Genomic DNA, 19650 nt, shown 5'->3' on the forward strand with positions numbered 1-19650 from the left:
CTACCACACCCAGGACAGAGAACCATCGCCTTGTATATTATTCCACTTAAGCCTCACAAAAATCCTTTAGGTAGCTATCGTTATCCTTATTTCAGAGGTAAGAAATCTGCATCTTAAGTTACATAATTCCAGAGACCTGAATTTAAACAGGTGTGGTTTCTTTTTGTTTTTTTTTAATGGAGGTGGAAACATGTAACACAAAATTTATCATCTTAATCATTTTTAAGTATAGAGTGGTGTTCATTACATGCACGTTGCTGTACAACAGATCTCTAGAATATTGTCATCTTGCAAAACTGAAACTCTATACCCACTGAACAACAACTCCTTATTCGCCACCCTCCAGCTCCTGGGAACCACCACTCTACTTGCTAAGAGTTTTACCACATTGGAGTCACATAAGTAAAATGATGCAGTCCTCTTGTGTCAAACGTGGTTTTTTAAATACTCTATTAGTCCCATGGACGAACCATATTCCACATGTGTGTACTTTGTTTTGAAAATTTTCTCCCAAGGAAGGATATCAAAATGATGGCAGTATTTCCAGGCTAACTAACAAAGATCTATTTAAACCTTGGTTAACTGCTAATGCTATTAAAAGACAGCAGCAACAGTGGTGAAGAAGGACTTCACAAGCAGGGAGCAGAGGAGGTGGCAGAAGCCACTAAAATAAACTGCCTTTTACAAGTAAAATATTTATAGGCTAGGAATTTCCTGTATTTAGAGCAACAAACAGAATTTCTTCATATTTTAAGAAATACTGCCCCAAATTTAATATGATTGTCAACAGAAGTTTTTTCTTGCTTAGTTCATTTTAGAGACGTTACTGCTTTATCAAAGGTAACCTTAATAGTTGAATCTGTCCAGAGAAATAAACTTGTTAATGCCTCACTCCATTACTCCTTAAAATAAGTGTTCAGATTCAAGAAATGTGACAATTATATGAGATAAAGTCAATAAAAAAGAGCATGGAAGCAGTGCCTGGGTGGCTCAGTTGGTTAAGTGTCTGCATTTGGCTCAGGTCATGATCCCAGGGTCCTAGAATCTAGCCCCGTGTCAGGCTCACTGCTCCTCTCTCTCTACATCTGCCTCTCTTCCAGCTTGTGTGCTCTTTCTCTCTCGCTTTCAAATAAATAAAATCTTAAAAAAAAAAAAAAGAGCATAGAATACTGTAGAAAATGGAATAGGCAGAACATCTCCTTAAGGAGTGCACCTGTTTCACTTTAAATAGACTGGTATTGATGGGCAGACAAATAGCACCTTCCATACCTGTACAAAAACTTTCTGGAGTAGTCCACGACGTTCTGCTAGAGGTAGCTCATTCTGTGCACCTCCAACGGCCTCAGGCACATGTGGAAGGTCAAAAAACAGATACAAACATTTAACCAGGGTGGAAGGCACCGACATCGTTGTCATGCAGTCCACGGTTTTCTGGAAAACAAACCAATAAATAAGTGAACAGGTAGACAGACAGATATAACTGTAACTGGTACAGCTAAGGAAGTTCACAAATTTTAGGCCAGAAGTTAAATCATTAACTCACAAATTTTAAGCCAGAAAATTAAATATCAAAGTAACTTTTTAAATGCCTGAAAAATTTTAGAAAATTACTCCACAGTGACAAATACTCATTTTCCATTTGGACAACTTTGCTTTAAGCCAACATTGAGATGTGTTTGTTATTTATTAAATTTGCTATTTATTTATTAAGAGGAATCATGTTTCAAAGAACATAAGCTTTGTGATTTAGAAAAGAGAAACATAACTATAAACTTGGGCAAACTAATTTTGCTGGACCTCACTTTCTTCTCCTATAAAACAGATATAATGCCACATAGGTCTTAGAGTTAATATAAGCATTATATAACAAATGTGAGATATATTAAGCACTAAATTACATGTTAGTAGTTGCTTGACTATCACTTTTATTCTTATTATACGTTCTTGGGGCTGGAAGGACACTTGAGGGATATAGCCATCACTGACACACAAAAAATCTCTATCATTTTCAACAATTTCTAAAGGAAGAAATTCCACCTTCTTATGGTGAATCTTCCAGTATTCTTAAGAAGTATGCTATAATAATTGCCAAATTTTCTTATGGTGCAGTTTGGAACAAAAAGTTTTACCACAATGGAGATCAAGAGGTCGGCATCATCTGTATTTAGTTTATTAGCTTTTTCATCAAGCAATTTTTGAATGCGTAGGGTATGTCTGGCAGTGTGCTAGAAACGGGGCATGCAGCGACAAAGCACCCCTGCCCTTCAGAAGACTGCAGTCTACTAGCAGAAGCAGGTTCAACTATGATTTAATCTCTTAAGTGTAGCAATGATAGTACACACAGGCTAATCTAGAAGGGAATGATCAACACTGCCAGAAATGGAATGGAGAAGGATAGGAATTAAAGAGGGGAAAGATCACCTGGAAGACACATAGGCGGTATGTTTCAGGAACCTGAGTCCAAAACTGTTAATTCCTGAAAAGCCACAATAATAATGTCTAATCTTTAATAAGTGTTAAGTATAAAACAGGCATAAGGCTAAGCATTTTAATTATCTTATCTATTATCCTCCATCAACCCTACAAGGTAGACTCTATTATTGTATGATCCTGACTTCACACATGAAGCAGTGGAAGCTCATCACTGACATAACCTGCCTCAGGCAAGAGAGCTGGTTCAATGGTCCCCAAGTGGGAATGTCTGATGACCTATGTATGCATATGCTCTCCCACTCTGGTTTAACTTTTATTTTGCTGGCACTGGAGAACCACTTAAGTGTTATAAACAAAGGAGCAAAAGAACCAGATTTCAGAAAATTAGCTGGTGGTAGTCTAGACCTAAATTAGATATGAAGAGCAAGAAAGCCAGGGTAATTAGGAAACTAATACAGAAAACCATATGAGAGCTGGGGCCCGAACTAATGCAATAGCAGGGTGATAAGAGGACAGAGAGCCTAAAGAACAATCCCTTGCAAACAAACAAACAAAAAAGAACAATCCCTTGCATGATCTGGTCCCTTTCTACACACCCAGCATCATTTCCTGCCTCTAAATCAAAAACCCTTTGCTCTTCCCACTAAGATTATTTCTAGTTACCCCTTGTCTCCATATATCTGACATTCAGTTTAAAGGTCTGCCCATGTCAGAAGCTTTAATTCCTCATCTATCCTCCCACCCTCACCTACAAAATTTTAACTCTCACATTCCACATTTCTATTTTCATAGCACTACACAGACCCCATGATTGCATTTTATAATATTATCTTCATCTACTCCATGTCTGTCATCTACATGTTGATTTAGGATATGTTTTAGTCATCTCTGTACCTTACCGCTACCAACAGGAAATGGCAAGCAAAAAAAAAGCCAACTCAAAATACACAACACTGAATTTTCTTTTAAAATGTTTCTTTTTCGGGGTGCCTGGGTGGCTCAGTCAGTTAAACGTCAGCCTTCGGCTCAGGTCATGATCCCAGGGTCCTGGGACGGAGCCCCACATCGGGCTCCTTGCTCAGTGCGGAGCCTGCTTCTCCCTCTCCCACACCCCCTGCTTGTGTTCCCTTTCTTGCTGTGTCTCCCTCTGTCAAATAAATAAATAAAATCTTTAAAAAAAAATTTTTTTTTTAAATAAAATGTTTCTTTTTCTAGTTAGGTTATTACTAGCTTTCCCTTTCCATTAGGCAAAATGGTATGATTTTTCATTTTCATTTTATAACTGATACACTAAAAGTATAACTTGGTATCCAAACTAGTAACTGGAAACATTTGTAATTTTTTCAAAAAGTGATTAGGTTTCTCCTGATTCTTCTCTTACACTTTTAAGGCAATCTGTCCATTTGTACACATTTAAGTTAATCCACATATATTGACTTTCTACTATGTTAGGTATTTAGTAAGGACACACTTTCTGTTCACACCTGAGAAAGCATCTACAGAAAATACGAATAAAACTTAGAAATATTCTGGGGCGCCTGGGTGGCTAAGTCGGTTAAGCGTCTACCTTCAGCTCAGGTCATGATCTCAGGGTCCTGGGATGGAGCCCCAAGTCGCAGCTCCCTGCTCAGCAGGGTCTGCTTCTCCCTCTCCCTCTGTCCCTCACCCCCACTCATGCTCTCTCTCCCTCACTCTTTCAATATATAAAAATCTTAAAAAAAAAAACTTAGAAATATTCCAATTAAAAACGATTATTTTATATGCTATTCTAAACCAACCAAATTTTGATACAGTAATATGGAGGCATTTATGGCTACCATCAACAGCAAATAGAATCGACATTTTGATGGTCTTCTGGTATGGTCACAGATACATGGAAACAGGGGGCCTCTTTAGGACTATCTGAAGGTTACTTGGGGTAAATTAACAGCTCCATTTGCCCAGGACTCAAGGGTTGTCTGGGATGTGGGGCTTCCAGGCTAAAATCTGGAAAGTCCCAGGTACATCAGAACAAGTTGGTCTGATTCCTTTTGTGATTTAAGAAAGAAACAAACAAACCTAAACCAGCAAACAAAAAAGGGAAACAGATCATTCTAAGGGGAAAAAGTCCAAGTGCTACTACTTGAGGCTATTGACTAGTGTCAGGATACGGTTACTAAGGAATATGCACTGTTTCTGCTGTGGCCTGTCACTGCAGTATGACTAGCTTCACAGACACCTCTGTCAGTCCCATTATTAAATGATGTGAGTTGTTTGAAAGCCCACTGTAATTTAGAGAGTAGCCATTCTCAAGACTGATACTAACTTCGATAGGTAATTCTTCTCGGAACTGTAGAAGGTTGAATAAACTTTCATGCCCACAACATCACAGGCGAAAAATCAGGTATCCAAACAGCTCATCACTAAGTAGATGCAACACAGATCATGGCAGATGTTTAAAGGTGACTGGGGGGGGGGGGGGGGGGGGCAAGCAATCTCCAGAATAAATCAAACGGGAAGGGAATATATATTATCCTGAAAATGTCAGTATTCCCCTATTTTCCATAAAAATTAGAAGAATTTAAAAATATTTTCCATGTCATTTATTCCTTATTAGCGAAGTGACCTGATGATTCTTCTAGGATAAGTGCCCTAACATGGATCACAGAAGTGTTTGGTCTGGGCCAGATGGAGCCAGGGCTCAGGGCTACTCGCCTACAATCACAGAAGTCCAGCACTGTGCCCCACACATGTACGCAAGCTATCGTGTTCCACATGTGTTATGACATGACAAAGATGGAAAACACTGTTCAAGTTAGGCATGTTCTCAGGTGTAAAATTTATAAAACAAACCTCCTCATAGAGATGTTATAAGAAGCATGATATAAAGTGTAAGAAGCATTAGAAGAATATAATGATTATCATAAAACCTCATTTGGGAACGATGATAAATTTAACTTCACAAAATTCCAAGAGGATAAAAAAAGAAGTCAAGTTATCAAACATAAAAACAAAGAACTCACCTGACCAGAGGATGCTAACAAATTAATTGTTGTCAGAAGCATCCAACCTCTACTGGCTTCTTCACTCTGATTGATTTCTAGGAACTGGACTATGGCCCGACTTGCAGCCTCTATAAAACCAAAGGAAAGCCATGAGGTGGGGGGATATCAGACATAAAGTGGTTCTTCTTTAAAGCCTGGCAAAAAAAAATGATCATTTACTAAGCACGTGCTTTATATCAGCACAACTGCATGCTCTGTGTAAAATCTGTTAAAAAGAGCAATATTTTAATGGCATATCTAGGCCCTTACAGCATATTGTCACATCAATACAGAAGCGGAGAAGTCAACCTAAATATTTCAGGGACAGTTACGTCACGAGCTAGTCAAAAAGAGTCATGAGAAAGGTAAAATTTGAGCTCAACGTACCTGGAAAACAAAGATATGTTTGTCTAGGAAGTGGGAGGGAAGGCAGGGAACAGAGAGATTAAAAGCACAGTATTAAAACAAAAGTGTAAATAGAAGACTGAGCCTAATTAAGTTCAGATCAAGACAAAGAACTATAATAACACTGCATTAATATTCTACAATTTTGAGAATTAGAGTCCAGCATCAACAGTAGTGATAGAAAATCAAAGCCAATTTATGAAGAAGGTAATCTAAAGGCTGTTGACTCTCTGCGCAAGAGAAAGCAAGTGTAGTTTCTCAAGCAAAGTAGATGATGAAAGGGTCGTTCTAAGACTATGTAGTGGTGATGTGTAAGACAAACTGGAAGGGCAAAGACTCTGGTGGAGGTGACCCAAATCAGGAGCCGCCCCAGTGATATGCACGAGGGGGGACTTGAACAGCTGACAGTAGGAATAGTGAGTGTCAGGCACAGAATGACAGCGTTGGAGGAATCTATGAAGTAAATTTAGTTATGGTTTGAGAGGTAAGGGAAGATGGACAAATCCTGAACCATGTGCTTAATTTCATCAGCACAAAGCTCATCAATGTTTCTATCAATATATGAGATGAATTAAAGTGTCAAAAAATCTCTGAGAAACAAACTGAGGGTTCTAGAGGGGAGGGGGTGGGGGATGGGTTAGCCTGGTGATGGGTATTAAAGAGGACATGCACTGAATGGAGCACGGGGTGTTATACGCAAACAATGAATCATGGAACACTACATCAAAAACTAATGATGTAATGTATGGTGACTAACATAATAAAATAAAATTTAAACTACTAAAATAAAGTGTCAAAAAGTAAGTCCAATTTGTTCACTTATCAAAACCAACCTGATAAGTTGCTAATGTACACTTAATACACATCATAAAAATGCAAAATGTAGAATAAATAGATTTTAGGTTGCCTTTGAGGTATTTTTTCTTCCATTTAAGACAATCAAGATAAAAGTGTTTCATTAAATAATTGAATGAATACAAGACTTACATTGGATACTTTGCTGGGCATATTTCACCTTTACATACTTCCATTTGAAAGAGGATTTTAATAGGAAAAATTTTAAATAGCTTAATTTTACTAAGTCTTAACTATAACAAACACTCTTTTAGGTACTTGAAGATTTAACTCATTTAATCTTTACAAGAACCTTATGAGTTATTTTCTATCATTATACCTGTTATAATAATACAAACTGAGAAACAGAGAGGATGAGTAATTTGCCTAGAGCCACACAGTTAGTCAGTGACAGAACTTAAATTCAAATCCAAGCTGTCTAGCCTGTAAGAGATAAAGATAGTGATTTAAAAAAAATTTTTTTACTGGAGAAGAGGGAAGCCAAAAGAATCCTGGCTTTTTCTAATATGTCAGTATCTTAAAAGTGTTGAAATTCTTGTATTCCTATTTTCACTGATTTATACCCTCTCGCCCCTCTCTAGAAAATAAACATCGTGGGAGCAGACTCCATGTCTGCCTTGTTCACTGCCAATCCCTGGTATGAAGCACATCACTGGCACTAAGTGGGTAGTCAATACATATCTGTTAAATGAGTGAATAAGTCAAGCTAAAGAGGTCAAAGAAGGACATTTTGAGCTCAACTTGTTACAAACATCAAGAGTGTTTGGGGCGCCTGGGTGGCTCAGTCGTTAAGCATCTGCCTTCAGCTCAGGTCATGATCCCAGGGTCCTGGGATCGAGTCCCACATCGGGCTCCCTGCTTGGCAGGAAGCCTGCTTCTCCCTCTCCCACTCCCCCTGCTTGTGTTCCTGCTCTCGCTATCTCTCTGTCAAATAAATAAATTTTAAAAAGTCTTAAAAAAAAAAAAAGTGTTTGTGTTTACTATGGATAACAGAGATTCCTGAAAGTTCTGAGAAGGGGAGTAATAATATAAAGAAAGCAATGTTTAAGGCTAGTTAAATTGTGAAGGTCTCAATAGAGAGGGGAGCAAACAAATAAAAGAATGTCACTGAGAAACATTCTTTAGCAATTGTGGCCTGAGATCATTAGTAAAAATTGATCTGTAAATTTTTCTTGCAAACCTGTCATGGGCCAGGTTTTATTACATAAGCCCTCTTTCCTTAATAGGAATTAAATGCTCGTGTAATGAAGATGACTCCTTTCCAGTAAGTAAAATTCTCAAAGGCTGACATGCTGTGCTTTCATTTTCTAGGCTTCCACACAAGTTAGGCAACTTTGGTGTTAAATTGTGCATTTCCAACTTTATAACTCAACATATTAAAAAACTACTTGCAGTCTTCAAATTGATTATTCCATCATGAAATCAATGTAAAAAAATTCTATTTCATAACAACAACAAAAACATTGATTAGAAAATGAACTGGTCAATACCACCTATGCTTCTGACAGAGGACAAAAAGAAGAAAGATGCTGAAGAGACAAACAAAATTACCTTCCCAGTATGAAAGCTAGAGAGCTACAGATAAGACACATTCTGAGTGAATTGCAATGCCACCCATGTTTTTTAACATAACGTTATTAATGCTAAAAGGAAATTGGACAAATATGTCTCTTCTGCTACTCAATAACTGCTATTCAGTAAGTTGTCAATTATGAACAATGAATACTAATGCTTACTTTGAGAACCAAAACACCAAAAATGTACTCTTGGCTTGCAACAGTTCTATTGACCTGAGTAACAGTGGGCATTTATACAAATGTGTGGTTACTCTTGTGTTGGCTGACAATGAATATTAAGGTATTCCTCAAGATAAGAAGAGACAAATAATAGATTTAAAAAAACCCTCAATGTTCTAATTGTTATTAAACATTACAACAGTTCAATGGATCACTGAGCTGATTAAATAATACACGTGAAAATAAAGTTTGAAAAAGACCAAGACAGTGTAATTATTAACAGTATCTAACAACTTTACCAACTTAATAATAACCATCCTTTTTAGAGAAGAATGTGGAGAAGACCTCATTGACAAAGGATCTTTACATAACAAATGTATTCATAAGAACTATTTCACTCTCACCTACTTATTTCAGTATGCTGCCATTCAAAACACCTTAATGGGATCTCCCACTTCTTATTTTAAATGAGTCAAGAAGCTCACTGCAAAAGTCTTGAACATTCAGTGTGATCTTTAAAAAATTACGTATACTAGAAAGTAATTTTAAATTAAACCTCCACAAATTATAGTTTCTTAAAACTTTGAAAGAAAAACACTTCTAATAAAAAAAAATTGCATTAGGATCTTTCAATTTCACTAATATTTAACAAATACAAATTTAAATGATTTAACTGAAGGTTGTAAGAGTTAATGAAAGGAACATATTAACCCATATTGAGAGCTGCCAATCATTTGATTCAAGCTTTAGCTTTCACACTGCATTTCAATACATAAAGTTAACTGAAAAATACAGAAATGGAGTTAGTAGAGCTCATTATTAGACTAATATAAGGTAGACAATTTTAAAAGAAATTAAAAGACAGAATATAAGTAAATTCAGTTAGACAATATTCAGAACAATCAGAAGGCAAAATTTAGTTAGTGCAATACAATTTTTCCTTTGCATTTAAAGCACAGTCATTTTCAAACTTATGCAACAGGATGATAATGTGAAATGAATCCACAGTATTACATTCTTTTTTCATTAATGAAGAAACCAAGCCCTAAAAAACTCTTTCCCATCCCAAAAAAACTTCCACAAGTTAGTCAGAAAAATAGTAGTACAACTCATAGCTTCCATGCTCTTTTTTCATTTGATAATATACAACCACACCTTGGGAAAAAAATTACCTGAGGGTGTTGTGGCTTTGAAATCCTTGGAGGACAGCGGGGCACACTGTTTTTCTGTTTAAAAAAAGAGGCTGGGTTGTCTACTTGGGGATTCAGTACATGACACTAATCCCACCACAGATGCTGTGTGAGACACCAATTGTGGCAAGCATCCCCCAGCTTCTCCATCACCAGGCCACCGCCCACTGGGGATCATACCACTGTATTTAACAGCAGCATTTATCACACAGTGATGTCATTAACAATAAACTGAAGATACTACTTTTACATGGTGGAGATTTTTTGCTTCCATGACATACACGGACCACATGCCCTTAGCACTAAGCAGCCTGCATAGTCCAACTTAATAAATAACTACAAGAGGTAGGAAAAAGTCTTAAGCTATACTCTGCACACAATATGGCCACAAAATTATAAATCTTCTCAAATTAGTTGAGGGCCACTACATATTTTTAACAAAAGCCACATGGAGGCAATAACCAAGAGAGAATTATGGGAGACAGAGAGAAAACGAGAACTGTCAAACTGCCCTCATATATTACACATCAGTCCTTGTATCCATTTTGCATGTTTCCATTTTTACTAACTTCTGATGGATGGATTCAAAATAACAGAATTGCAGATAAGCATATCTTCCTACTGAGAGAACTACAATCCATATTACAAGTGATCTGATAAAAAGACTTGATATGTGAGTGGTAATTAGGTAACAAACAAAATAACAAGTACTTCACACCAAATTCAGAGGAGTCCTGAAAAAATAACCTTGCTGTGATGCACAACAAATACAGACAACTTTCAAATGAATCACAGAGGGCTCAATTTCTGGAGAAAAATTATGTGCATATAAATTATAGCAAAATTACTTTCAATGATAACTTCCTGTGAAATAAAAGGTCACGTAAGGTATCAAAAGTAGCCAAATTCATAGAAACAAAAAGTAGAATGATGCCAAGGGCTGGGAGAAGGAGGAGATGGGGAGTTGCTGTTCAATGAGTATAAAGTTACAGTTATACAAGATAGAAAAGGTCAGATCTACTGTAAGACACTGCGCTTAGAGCAGACTGTACAATACACTTAAAATCAATCAGTCAGTCACAAAATGAGATTGGGATATACAAGAGGTAAGATGATTCAGGGGCACCTGGCTGGCTCAATTGGTTAAGCAGTGGACTCTTGATTTCAGCTCAGACATGATCTCAGGGTCCTAGGATCAAGCTCCGGATTGGGCTCACATTGGGCTCCAAGCACAGCGCAGAGTCGGCTTTCCCTTCTGCCCCTCCCCCCCCACCTCAGGCTCTCTCTCTCTCTCAAATAAAATCTTAAAAAGAAAAAAGATGATTCAGAATGTACCTAGGGATCTTGAAAATTTACTAGAAAAATCAAAAGATCAAAAAATCTCCATCAAAGTATCTTTAAGACTTTATTTATTTGAGAGAGAGAAGGAGAGAGAGTGTATATGAGCAGGGGCGGGGTCAGAAGGAGAGGGAGAAGCAGACTCCCCTCTGAGAAGGGAGCCCAACGCAGGGCTCCACCCCAGGACCCTGAGATCATGACCTGAGCCAAAGGCAGCCGCTTAAATGAGTGTGCCACCCAGGCACCCCTCCATCCAAGTTTGATAACAAAACTGACCAAAAGAAACTTCCAATGTTAAAAACTAAAAATAAAAGAATAGGAATTCCCATAGCCAGGGGTCTTTAAGACTGACGAAGGAGATACTCCAAAATTATGCTTTTCTCTCTTAAACACCAGTAAGTCTAGCTTTTCTAACACTACTCTAATTCTCAAAGTATTTAAAAAAAATAAACAACCGAACAGAGAAATCCTCTATCAAAAATCAGTAAAGATTTTTTGAGCACCTCATCTGTGACAAGTAGTCCTCTAGGTGATACAGGGGTGAACACAAGAGACAATAAAATTAAGTAAACGAGATACTTTCAGATGACAAAGCTCTATAGGAAGTATTTAAGGTGACTGAATAAAATACTCACTGGTGTGGGGATAGAGGATAAAGGATCTATTTGAGATGATCAGGAAAGGTTTCTCTTGTGGAGGTAATATCTACAAAACTTGAATTTCAATTCAATGGATTCTGAAGTTAATAAATTTCAATAAATTTTAAAACTAAAAATTGTATGGAATTACATGATCTGGAAAAATATATCTTAAAAACACCCGGAAATCAAGAAGTCACCAATGGAAGAGGGGCTCAGGGGGCTCTATGTACTACATTTGCAACTGCTGGTGAGTCTAGAATTATTTCAACATAAAAAGTTAAAGGAAAAACTTGTGTAACTATTACTGTATTTAACAATAAGACATCCTGTACTCCATTTAAGATACTATTCATTTTGTCAAAAAACCTACCCTATCTATGTAAAATCGTAAGAGGATTTAGGAAAACAAATTTCTAGTGCAGAAAAGCGTTTTTCTACAAACATGCAGATTAGGTATTTAAAAAGACAGCAACAGAAAACCAAGTATAAATACAGTTTGGGGAATATTTTATTCTAATCTAGGGGTATCACTCAAGAAAGAAAATTCAATGACAGGAGTCAGTATAGAACAGAGAAATTTCCCTTCATGTTACCTGTTTAAAATAGCTAAAAAGGCATAAAACACACAAATCTTATATTTAAGAGCAACTTCTCTGTTCTACTGAAATAACTAAATCAGGAAAGACAAAAAGGATGGAGTCCCACTGTGCATGGAGAAAGGAGAAGACAGGGGTTACCTTAAACCATCTTACCACCTTTCACTGAACTTGCTTTAAGGACTGCAAGTATAATTAAAATCATCTCACTTTAAAATCCATACATCAATTAATATAATGTACTGCTTCTGAATAAGAGATTTAGTCCCTCGATCTAAAAATATTTTAATGGCTGTTGCTCCAAAGACCCCATAACGGGCTCCGGTTAAAGATGGAAGGTTGTGCACGTGCATTTACCTCTGCTTTCTCCTGAAGTCCCACGGCTATGAACTGAATACTCTCCCTCAAATTCCTCTGCTGAACCCTCTCCCTCAAATTCCTCTGTTGAAGCACTAACTCTTAATGCAATGGTATCAGAGATGGAGCCTTTGAGAGATAATTAGGGTTCAGATGCAATCACGACGGTGGGAGTCCTCATGAGGAGATTAATGCCCTTATAAGAAGAGACACCTGAACTCTCTCTTCCTCTCCTCCAGGGGAGGCCACATTGAGAAGGTGCCATTTGCAAGTCAGGAAGAAAGATCTCACCAGACACCAATTATGCTGGCACTCTGATCTTAGACTTTCAGGCTCCAGAACTGGGAAGGACTATTTCTGTTATTTAAGTCACTGGTCTATGGTATTTTGTTATGGCAGCTTGAGCAGATTAATACACCCACTAAAATGGTTATAAAAGGATTTTTCAAAAAGCCTAAACCCATAAGGACAAAGAGAATAGGAAAGATGAAAGCAACATTTTGGATACTAAAATAGCAGAGAGGTTAGTGGTAACTGATTTAGCAAACTCTAGAATCTTAAAGCAAGTGCAGGAAAAATGAAAAAGCAACTAAACTACAACAGAACCTCCAAGAGGCTCAGGAATTGGTGGCACCAGGTACCTTTGGAAACAGAGGTAAATGTGGGAGTGTACACAGAAGGCCTGGTAAAAGGATGTTAGAGAGCAGTAAGACCCCCCCAGATCCCACCATGTGGGCATCAGACTGGAAGTGTGCTCAGTAGGAAGAGTGAGGGAGTGTGTTAGGGCTGGGGCAGGAGTGAGGGAGTGCGGCCATCACACCAGGCACAGCTGCAGCTCACGGAGAGCAAGCAGAAGCTTACACACTGCATGCTGAGGGTCCTCAGACCTTTCCCCTACTTGGCTTCCAAAATGCTGAGAGGGAGACATGGATCTTCCAAGTAGAAACTGGACATTCTTCACTGGGGACTCTGCCTAGCTCAGGGGAGAGAGTCAACAGAACAGCCTAGCAGGATCACACTGGGCTGATGCCCACAGTTTCAAGCCCCACCCACAAGTGCAGAGCTACCAGCAGCTCTCTATGGCTCTGTTCTTATACATGAGCAGATGGCCAAGGAAGTCCTCTAACCTAAAAGACAGACAAAAGCAAGTTAACAAAAAAGTCCTCTAACCTAAAAGACAGACAAAAGCAAGTTAACAAAAAAGTCCTCTAACCTAAAAGACAAAAGCAAATCAAAAAATTAACAAAAAAATGAACAAATTAAAAATTTTGAAAGAAACAGAGCTAAAAAGAGCATCTATGAAAGAACACACACTAATAAAAAAAGAAACTCGTAGGAATTAAAATTATAATGTCACAAATGGAAAAAAAAAAACAACTCCATAGAAGGGATGAATGGCAGGGTCAAAAACCAAAAATACAAAATAAGAGAAAATAAGAAAATGAGAGGGACAGTCTCAGGGGTACATCTGAACAGAAAAAGAAAACTGAGTGGAGGATATTATTATACAAATAATTCACAAAATTTTCCTAAAATTAAAGGATGTGAATTCCCAGACTTCAAAGTTCAGTAAGTACTCAGCATAATGTATAAGAATATATGCTCCAAGGCATGAAATTTTTGACCAGGAGGGACAAAGAGAGGATCCTAAATGCTCCAAAAACACACAAAACAAAAACAAAACAAAACAAAACAAAAAGGCAGGTCACAGAAAGAAACAAGAATCTATGCAGCTTACGATTTCTCAATAGCAGTGTAGGAGTCTAGAATATGAAGGAGAAATTATTTTTAAATTCTCACATAAAATGATTTCCAATCTAGAATCTGATACCCACTGAAAGGGGGATAAATATAATGCAAGCTGCAAGATTTTCCAAAATGACCCTGAGAGCTCACCCTGGGCTGCCTGGAGAAGGACCTAGCTAAGACCCCCCCCACACACACACACCGACCACATCCTCAAGGGAGTTGCTAGACCTAAACTCAACTTCCCATGACACTGGGAGCTTCCTCTCTCTGGTAGCAGGGCCTCTAACTTCCCCTGGGCCCCGAAGTCTCCTGGGGCTAAACAGCGAGGATCTGCAAACAGCTCCTGTAAACATCCGACAGACATTCAAATCCAGTACTCAAACAGCCTAGATCATAAGCATTTGTTTATTTTTCATTGATAAGACCACATTTGTGTTTGTACTTTAGGAATGGAGGGGCATCAGGGATTTTCCGAGGACACTTTTCTGTGACAGAATGAGGGTGGTGGACCTGTGCCTTCTTTTCTCTTGCTGAATCCCTGGTTTTGTTTCTCCTTTCTGCAATAAAGCCATGCTAAATGACATGTTGTTCTAAGCCCTGGTACCTGAAAGGTTGTCAGCCTAAAGACATCACCTTCCTTGATAAAAAGAAGGGAACCCATCTTACACAGTAACAGTCAAAAGATTTTTTCACTAATGGGATTTCTAAAAAACAAAATAAAACAAAAACAAACACACATACACACATAAAATCCGAAACCTTAAATGGTAACCCCCTGCATCTTTTCTCAGGAAGCTGCTGGAAAAGATGCCTTAACAAAAATGAGGAAGTTAGTTTGAGAAAAAAAGATGCCTTGAGATTCAGGAAACAGAAGTTCCATCCCAAAGAAGTGGAAAGGCAGCCCAGACGATGTTGAGTGGAAATATAAAAAGGACAGCTGTGCAGCTGGCCTAGGGAGCAACTACCATGGATTAATGGATTAATGCAAGCCAGAAAGTTCTGGAAGAGGTATTTGCAAGAAGATGAAACTAACAGAATATCTGGTGCCTTCAATCATATTGAGGGGAGATTCAGAAAAACATTTTAGCAATAGGGGATGAATGTGTGATGAAAATCTAGAAAACCAGTAAACAAAAAATAGGCAATTATTAATTCAACTGGAGGTGGAAAAGAAGTTTTCAAGGAAGGAAATCACACCATACCATACAACTCATCTTAAAATAGTGTTTTCATAGTCTATACAAGATAATATTGATCTAATCAAATTAAGACAGAACAACATTGGAGGGGCTTAGGAAGCACGCACGTACAGCTTTAGAGAGTGAAAGTCTCATCTTCTTTTGTGGGAAGTCAAAAGATAGTATCTAAATGTGAAAAAACAAGGGCACACACTGTAGGCACATCATTTAGAGACACAGACGTAAATATCAAAAAGAAAAATTTTTTTTTTTAAAGTGAGTGAGAGTGAGAAATGGAGTTGAACTAGGATGGTGGAAGGGAAATGCTGTTTTCAATAAACCTTTTAACCACCTGACCCTTAAATACGTGCCTGTATCATGTTAATAAAAAATAAATTTAAAAATAAGATTAAACAAAAGCATTACTGTTACTATTGGAAAAATAAGAATTTGATGGGCTGAAAAGATAAGTGATTGTCCAAAGGAACATTATAAAGAGAATTTAAATCATCAGTTTATCAGTCTCGTGCTTCAATAAGAAAGCCAGCACTCAAATGACCATTACAAAACCAAAATAACAAAATAAAACAAAGTCAAGATAGAAATCCCTCAGACATACTGTTAATTTAGAAAATGACTAATGGTAAATAAAATCAAGAAAGCTTACTTTAATTCTGGATAAAGGGATAATACCTTATGAAGTTTAAAATTACCCAATTATGAATAAGAACAGTTATTTGGGCAGCATTCACAAAAAGCTTACTATATGTAAAGATTATTGGTTAAAGACCCCTAAGCAGTTTATGGTCTAATAGGAAGATAAAGACACACACACAAATAACCACTGGTGGAATGAGAAACAAAGAGTAGTTCCAAAGAGAAAGTTTTTCCTTTGATTAAGGGAATCAAGAAACATTCCATCAAAGAAGTGTGACTTAAAATCCAAGCTTCCAAGATTTAGACATACTAGGGGGGCAAAGTCTCCCTTCTGGGTGAACCATCATAGGTGAAGGATAAAAATAAGAGCACAGACATGTTCACGACTATAAGCAGCTTGGTTTGGTTGAAATATAGAAAAGAAAACAAGAAATAAAAACGTAGACTAAAAAAAAAAATTCATATGGCCAGATCCTGGATCTGCCTTGAATCTGGATTTTGTTCAGAAGGAAACAGAGTGTTCTTGGGAGAGAGGGGGTGGGGATGGGAGGTCTAAGGACAATGGTCTTGAGTACAACCGCTCCACTTGGGAGATGCTGAACCAACCAACAGCAGAGAGTGTGAGAACGGGAACAGGGACAGGTAATTAAACCCACGTGGATAAAACTGTGTCAGTTTTCTCTTTAATTTTAATAGAACTTTTACCAAACAGCCTATTCCAATAGTTTTTCCTGGTTTCAGTAAAAATACCTGTGGATTTGTTTGATGCTCTCCTTCGAATTTCTGTCACCATCAGTCGTGAGACTTGGGTTGTGAACTGCAGAAGGTCAGAAAATTTTTCTGTCATCGTATTTGGCGGAGCATTTCCAAAAACCTGTGGATGAAAAAAAAAAAACAATTTTAATGAAGCACTGTCAACTACTGACTTTCATTCTGTACATTTCAAAGTGTGGTATGACTTGAAAATCAAGTCAAAAAAGTGGTCTTATACAGATACTTTGAATCTGAATAATACGTTTAAAATACAACTCTTTCAATAAATCTTATCTAGCCGCAATTCTTGGTACATATTACATAATCTTTTGAATGAATGATTTAAATAAATGAAATAAAAGCCAAAGAACAGTTATCTATGAAATTTGAATCAATCTTACCGGTAAACTTTAGAAAGCATGTTTCTCTGAAGAGATCTAAATTAAGAATTTAGAGAAAGGGGATCCTGGGTGGCTCAGTGGGTTAAGCTTCGGACTCTTTGTTTAGGCTCAGGTCATGATTCATGGGTTCTGAGATGGAGCTGAGCGGAGCCCCACCCTGCATATAGCTCCACACTCAGCAGGAAGTCTGCTTGAAGATTCTCTCCCTCTCCCACTCCCCCCACTCACCCAAATGTGCACTCTCTCTCTAAAATAAATCTTAAAAAAAATAAAAAAAGAATTTAGAGAAAAGTGGTAAGGTTCTATGATGGTACATAGATATATCAGATGGTGAAAAGCAGGGATTTATCTATGGTTAAGTCCTAGACTGAATATAGAATTCACTAAACTCATGCTATAGCTCAGAATTTCTAAATTCTACAACAATTCCCAAAACAATACCGTTAGGAAAGAGACTAAAGAAAATGAATGTGAGGGTCATGAAATACACTTTGTTTTAATAAAACATCTAAGACAAATGAACTTTAGAATAAACCATAAAAAAAAAAAAGATTTTATTTATTTATAGAGAGCACATGCACACGCGAGCAGGGGGAGTGGCAGGGGAGAGGGAGAGAGAGAATCTCAAGCAGACTCCCTGTTGAGTGTGGAGACCTACTCGGGGAGGGGCTCAATCTGAAGACCAATAGCTCATGCATGACCTGAGCCTAAACCAAGAGTTGGAAGCTTAACCCACTGAACCACCAGGCACCCCTAGAATACATAATTCTTAAAGATAAACCAGTGTGGGCTCAGCAAAGAGGGCAAGAAAATGAAACCTGGACTGACAGTCTTAGGAAGAGAAATGGCTGTATAACTGGATGTATCTAAAATATTATTTTGAAAAATGTCCTTTATAACTAGAAGGAAATCCAGTCTTCTAAAACTATTATGATAGCTCTCTTATTATAATACTAATCACACAGTATTTTATATTTTTATTATCTGTTCAAATGTCACTCAAAAGGAGGGAACATATCTTACTCATCTTTGTATTCTACTCTGCTTTAATTTATAGAGATGTTCCCTAAATATGTTTGTTCATTTATATGCTGTCTCCCATCCCCCACAACAACAGATTCTAGAGAACATTTAAGTTAGCACTGAAGGATACATAAATTATAACATGAGAATATAAACTAAAATTAAGAAAGAAAACAAAAACAAGGAAATAAACCAAGGCTAGGGAATGGATGGGAAAACAGGACTAAAAATATCTAAGACCAAAAGACCAATTCTGTATTTGTCGTGTTTTGGTCATAAATTTTGGCTCAAATATACAAAAGAGAAAACCTATTCTATTCCATGGTTCACAATGTCCTTATGTAAGAAAAAAATATATTTAAGGAAGTATCTCTATTTTCATACTATAGCATAAAAATTTCCTTCCAAGGATCCTCAAAAAAAGGATATAACTTATAATGTAATATCCTTGTAACAGAAATATATTTCTTACATTCTTACAACAGATACTATAGTCCTTATCACCTCCTTCAAATTGAGCTGAAAGTACCAAACAAATCAATGCTACAGGTTATACTTTTGTTTGGTTATCTAAAGGCTGTTCATTAACTTGACACAGGAGTAATTTTACATTATCTCAAAGAACAAATAAACTACTTTTCAAGACCTCAATAAATTGGGTTTTTTTTGGCTGAGATATTGATAAATGTTGTGTGTTTATAGCTCAACTGGGTCACTTGTTTGTAAAACCGATATTCTTTAACAAACAAATTGGAGGCAGATTAGAAATTGAGAAGCCTAATAATGACACATGCTTGAATAACCATTCTACTTCCAACTCAGAGATGTGAGTATATAACTGTTGTTTATAAAACAATTGCGTATTTTCCTAAGGCAATTATGAAACCTTTCGTCAAACTAATTTAAAACAGGCAAATATTCCTATTACTCAGAATATATTAATATATATTTTGCTCCCAAGAATTATTAAGAGCTATTTTATTCTGAAGAGTTATGAAGACAACTTCATAAAATAAAAAGATCATTTCTTAGACAGTATATGCATATGGTTATTCAAGCAGTCTTCATGCTAGGTGAATAATTGTTAAAAATGCAACTAACTTGGGGCGCCTGGGTGGCTCAGTCAGTTAAACGTCCAACCCCTGATTTCTGCTCAGGTCATGATCTCAGGGTTGGGAGACTGAGCCCCGCATCGGGCTCCACGCTGAACATGGAGCCTGCATAAGATTCTTTCTCTCCCTCTGCTCCCTCTCTGCCCCCCACACCCTGCTCTCTTAAAAAAAAAAAAAAAAAAAAGAAACCTAACTTTTCACAC

General features: G+C 37.2%; 1 protein-coding gene across 4 annotated transcripts in view; it reads right to left on the reverse strand.

Moving 5' to 3' along the window:
- Positions 1–19650, reverse strand: part of WDFY3 (WD repeat and FYVE domain containing 3) — a 274441-nt gene that overhangs the window by 150419 nt on the left and 104372 nt on the right. For all 4 annotated transcript variants that reach the window (XM_078068881.1, XM_078068879.1, XM_078068877.1 and 1 more), the window contains exons 4-6: positions 16909–17032; positions 5436–5545; positions 1270–1431 (exon numbers count right to left, since the gene is read on the reverse strand). In XM_078068881.1, the coding sequence (XP_077925007.1) occupies positions 1270–1431; positions 5436–5545; positions 16909–17032 (396 nt within the window). The remainder of the gene's footprint in view (positions 1–1269; positions 1432–5435; positions 5546–16908; positions 17033–19650) is intronic.

The sequence above is a fragment of the Halichoerus grypus genome, chromosome 3 (assembly GCF_964656455.1).
Source record: "Halichoerus grypus chromosome 3, mHalGry1.hap1.1, whole genome shotgun sequence".
Lineage (NCBI taxonomy): Eukaryota > Metazoa > Chordata > Mammalia > Carnivora > Phocidae > Halichoerus > Halichoerus grypus.